Here is a 4959-nt window from a genome sequence, read left to right on the forward strand (position 1 = left end):
CAATGGGAGAAGGCAGACACTTTATCATTTGGGGGAAATTCAGGTACCTTTGCCCTCCTGGCCCGGAGCTGCAAGGCCAGAGGGCCCAGGGGAGGAGTGGCCTAGCTGTGAACGGCTGCCCCTCCGTCCACCCCAGGGCCCTGGTCTTAGCTGCCTGAGTGTCTGGGGTAAGTTACGGCGAGGGCAGTGAGTTGTGTCTCCCAGAGGTGCCAACCGTTGCCAAGATGCCCCCGGCAGCTGCACACGCCGCCCCTGTGTGTGCGGTCACTGTCCCGCTCTCAGGACCTCTGGGGAGGAGGGCTTATGGCCCCCCCTGCCTGCTGGGGGCTGTGTCCCCCGGGGCACGATGGGAAGGCAGGCCTAGGCCCATAGACTGTCAGGATTAAGACCCCTACCCTGCCACCCCATCCTGTCCCCTGGGTTCCTGGGCCAGGCCCACGAGAAGGCAACACAAGGCTCTCGGGCCATCCGTCCCATCCATTTTCCACCCTGTTCTCTTCTGGAGGCCATCGGCCCTGNGAGTCCGCCTCCCCCTTGCTCCCCATCACGGTTTCCAGAGCATTCCTTGTGCAAAAGCCCTGCCCCCTGAGAGCTCTAAGGGTCAAGGGAGTCAAGGCCACTGACAGGAGACGATTGAAGTGAGCAAACACGGGGTCTAGACTGAAACAGACGAGCAAGTCAAGACAGAAACAGGCTCCCAGAGAGAAATAGAGGCGTCACGGAGGACCAGGCTCACAGAGGTCAAAGAATACAGCGCCGAGGGGCGAGCTGAGGGAGAGACGGGCGTAGCAGTGGGGGGTCCATGAGCGACACTGGTGTTGGAGAGGCCCGGGGTGCACAGCTCTGGGCCTCAGATCAGATGCCGGTGTGGCCCTGAGGGGCCTAAAAAGAAAGCCAAATGCCTCGTGGCTCACTGTCTCACCCCAATTGTTGAGATGTAATCAACATACCATACAATTCAGCCTTTTAAAGGATACAATTCGGCGGTTTTTAATATAGTTACAAATTGTGCGACCGTCACCACCATCTAAGTCCAAAACATCGTCATCACCCCAAAAGGAAACCCTGGACTCATTAGCAGTCACCCTGCACCCCACCCCGGGCGTCTTTCTGGTCCTGTAGCTTTGCCTCTGGTGGGCATTTCTCAGAAATGGAATCATTCAACATGTGGCCTTTTGAGTCTGGCCTCTTTCACCCAGCATAACACTTTTCAAGGCTCAGCCACATTGTGGGGTGAGTCAGTGCTCCTTCACTCCCTTTCGTGCCTGAATAATACTCATATATATATATATACGTACATGCGTACACGTACCACAGTCTCTTTCCTCTCCCACCACTGACGGACGTTTGGTGCTTGTGAGTGATGTTGCCGTGATCGTCCGTATACAGGTTCTCGTGTGAACGGATATTTTTGTTTCTCCTGGATACATATCCAGGCGTGGGATTGCTGAGTTCTCTGGTACCTCTATGTTGAACTTTTTGAGGAAGTGCCGGGCTGTTTCCCCTGGTGGCCACGCCATCTTACATCCCTCACAGCAGCGTGTGAGGGGGCCCGTTTTTCCTCTTCCTCACCAACGCCTGTTATTATTCCTTTCTAATTCTAGCCGTCCTAGTGCATGTGAAGTGGTATCCCATTGTCTCGTTGTTGTTTTTTTAAGTTGATATATTTTCGAGAGAGACAGAGACAGCATGAGCAAGAGAAGAGCAGTGAGAGAGAGAGGGAGGGAGGGAGAATCCCAAGCAGGCTCCGCACTCTCAGCAGGGAGCTGTATGTGGGGCTCACACCCACGAACCAGTGAGATCGTGACCTGAGCCGAAACCTGGACTGGGCCACCCAGGCGCCCCTCGTTGCAGTTTTGACTTATATTTCTCTGGCAACTAAGAGTGTGGAGCATCTTTTCATGTGCTTATTGGCCGTTCGTAGATCTAAGAAATACAGTAGCAATGCCAATTCAGAGCTTTTGCCCATTGTTTAATTGGGTTCGCTTTGTTGTTGAATTGAAAAAGTTCTTTACATATTCCGGTTACGAGACCCTCATCAGATACGTGATTTGCAGCTGTGTTCCCCCAGTCTATAGGTTGTCTTTTCACTTGCTTTATGGTTTCTTTCGGTGCCCAAAAGGTTCTAATTGTGATGAAGCTCATTTATCTGTTTTTCTTTTGTGGCCTGTACTTTTGATGTCATATTTAAGGAGCCAGACCTAATCCCAGGTCACAGAGCCTTAATGCCCGCTTTCTTCTAAGAGTTTTATAGTCTCAGCACATACGCGCAGGCCGGTGCTCCACTTTGACTTGGCTCGTGTGTGTGTGCTGCTGGAGAGACTCGTCTTTCCCCTAGTGGGTCAGTTTTCATTCTCCACCGTCCCCTCCCCTCCTTTCCACGGTGCTTCCTAGACTCGGAGGCGGTGAAGAAGGCAGCCTTGGAGATGAGGGAGGAGGAGCTTGTGAGCGAACGCACAGAAGCCTTCACCATTGCCCGCAACCTCCTCACNTCACCCCCGCTGTGCCCCACCGCACCTCCCCAGCACCTCCCCAGCCGGCAGGGTCAGAACCAGCATCACCATCCCCGCAGGTGACAGAGCTGGCCGGCTACACAGCCCGAGTACACGAGATGTTCCAGGTGTTCGAAGATGTCCGGCATTGCCGTTTCAAGAGGCCTGGCGAGCTGGAGGACACTCGGGCGGGAGCCGGGCCTGTGGTGTGGCCTGGTGCCCGTGTAGAGGGTCCCCTGCAGATCCGAGGTGAGGGCCCCGGCCCCACAGACGCCCCCCCCACCCAGAGGCCAGTGTCTTCGAGCCGCGCCTCAGGGAGGGCTTCCCCGGGCCTGCTGTGCCCCCTGCCCCCCCGCGGCTGCCTTCTCCAGAGTGGTAGCCGCTGGCCAACCCCTCGCTTGCAGGGGTTCCTTCCCGGTGCTCTGGCTGAGATTTTTCCTAGTTCTCTTTGCAAAAGAGGGGGACGCGGTCCCTGAGTAAAGGGGATCGCTCTCCCCTGTGGGCAGCAAGAGAAAGTTTAACACTACAGCAGAGGCCAAGATGCTGTGGAAAAGAAGCCCAGGCATCGAAGCCACCATTAAAATGGTAGTGACAGCTGAGGGTTTTATGGAGCAAGGGTGGACCCCGAGCCTCAGGTGCCCGCAGCCAGGGAATTGACTTCACCCCTGCCCTGCCCAGAGCTCAGCACCAGACACTGGCTGGTCGGTGAGCTTATGGAAGACCCAGCGTATTCCCAGGGGGCCGCGGACCACACGCTCTAAGGGGTGGGGGAGGGGTTCCATGGAATCCGCCAGAAGGCAGAGGGAGTGCTGCTGCTCCCTCCATTCCTTCACTGTGTTCTGTCTCCAGGCCAAGTGGTAGACGTGGAACAGGGAATTATTTGTGAGAACATCCCCATCATCACGCCCACGGGAGAGGTGGTGGTGGCCAGCCTCAACATCAGGGTAGGTCACATGGGGGACAGGTGGCCGGGGTGCCTGACCCGGAAGTGTGGGCTGGGCTGGGCTGAGCTACCCTGGGCCCAGCCTTTTGCATCTACGAGCCCCAATCCTCGGTGTCTGGCCGGCTGGGCCTGCATGTGTTGTCAGTCCCCAGGTCTACTTGGCAGGCGGGCTAAGGTCAAGGTGAGAGGCCACCCTCCCTGCACCCGCCCCTGAGGAGCCTGGGTCCTGGGGCCTCCAGTTCAACTCCAACTATGGCAGAATGGATTGCCCTAGTGACCTGGGCTTGGGGTCCCCCCATCTGCTTCGAGACACCCCCCAGTGCAGGTGTGTGCCGAGTCGAGCCTGGCCTACTGGAAGGGCTCTCAGCCACTACAGAGGCTGTTTTTAGAAAGGAGGCTCTGGTGGCCAACACCCACCGGTCACCTGTGTCCCTAGCCAGAGCTTTGGACAGGGTCAAGGAATGATGGACTGAAGAAGAGACCTGATGGCGGGGGTGGGGGCTGGGGGGATCAGGGTAAGAAGTAAGAGGGAGTCATTCATTCATTCGTGTTTTCATTCATTCAACCAATATTCCCTAAGCCCTGGGCTGGGCACTGGGAACCAGAGGTAAATTGGAGGGAGGCCCCACTCTGGGGCCCCAAAAGTATGACAAAGGTCCCCAGCTAGCCTCCTGGGATCCCATGCAGGCTACAGGAAGGGTAGTCCCGTCCCTGCGGTGAACAGAGGTCACATGAAGCTTCACCCAGGAGCCTTGGGACAGGTGGGCTGCGTGATGAAGCCCTCTCCCGAGGGCAGGCAGAGAAAGGCAGTGAAGAGGCAGGAGCACAGCGCCGAGGGACCTTGGGGCCGGGTCCCGCGGGGGCCTCGTGCACCTGGCCACGGAGCCAGTTTGGCAAGAGGAAGGAAGTGGGAAGAGGCAAGTGGCTGGGTCAGTGCCTGGGGCTCCTTTCCTTGGCCTGCGGGGAGGGCCCTGAGAGCCAGCTGGAGGCGGGCACATAGACCGTGGTGTGATCCCCATCGCCCCTGTGGTCACTCTTGCGGCATGGCAGGGAGCCACCAATGATTGTTTTTTCTCAGGTGAATGATTTCCAGGTAGGCCCAGTGACAGCCAAGTGGGCCAAGACTGGGGGCCCTGCCGAGCCAGGGCCCAGCTGGTTAGGGAACATGGCCAGGTGAGGAGGGGTGACCAGGATGGAAGAGCAGGAATGGGTGGCCAAGCAGAAGCTGGGCTCTGGGGCTAGGAGACGTTGGGGGCCAGGAAGGCAACCGGGGAGGCAGCCCGGGGCTGGCTGGGGGCAGGGCGGGGCCCTCCGCCCCCCCCCCCCCCNCCCCCCCCCCCAAAAAGGACTTTATAGTGTAACAGAGGACCACACAGTGAGGGGCTCAAGCTACAGAAGTGGATCCTGGAGGCCGGAAGTCCAGATGAGGGTGTCTTGTAGCTGAGGGAGAGTCTGTCTATCCCAGGCCATCAGTGGCGTTCCCGGCCTTGGCCTCATGTCAAACTCTGCCTTCGCCTTCGTGTG

At 57.8% G+C, this 4959-nt stretch overlaps 1 protein-coding gene across 1 annotated transcript in view; it reads left to right on the forward strand.

Annotated features, from left to right (window-relative positions):
• Positions 1 to 4959, forward strand: part of ABCD1 (ATP binding cassette subfamily D member 1) — an 18791-nt gene that overhangs the window by 9005 nt on the left and 4827 nt on the right. The window contains exons 4-6 of the mRNA XM_077769603.1: positions 2395 to 2505; positions 2556 to 2741; positions 3342 to 3436. Coding sequence (XP_077625729.1) covers positions 2395 to 2505; positions 2556 to 2741; positions 3342 to 3436 — 392 coding nt within the window. The remainder of the gene's footprint in view (positions 1 to 2394; positions 2506 to 2555; positions 2742 to 3341; positions 3437 to 4959) is intronic.

The sequence above is a fragment of the Crocuta crocuta genome, unplaced genomic scaffold (assembly GCF_008692635.1).
Source record: "Crocuta crocuta isolate KB4526 unplaced genomic scaffold, BGI_CrCroc_1.0 scaffold978, whole genome shotgun sequence".
In the NCBI taxonomy this organism is placed as follows: domain Eukaryota; kingdom Metazoa; phylum Chordata; class Mammalia; order Carnivora; family Hyaenidae; genus Crocuta; species Crocuta crocuta.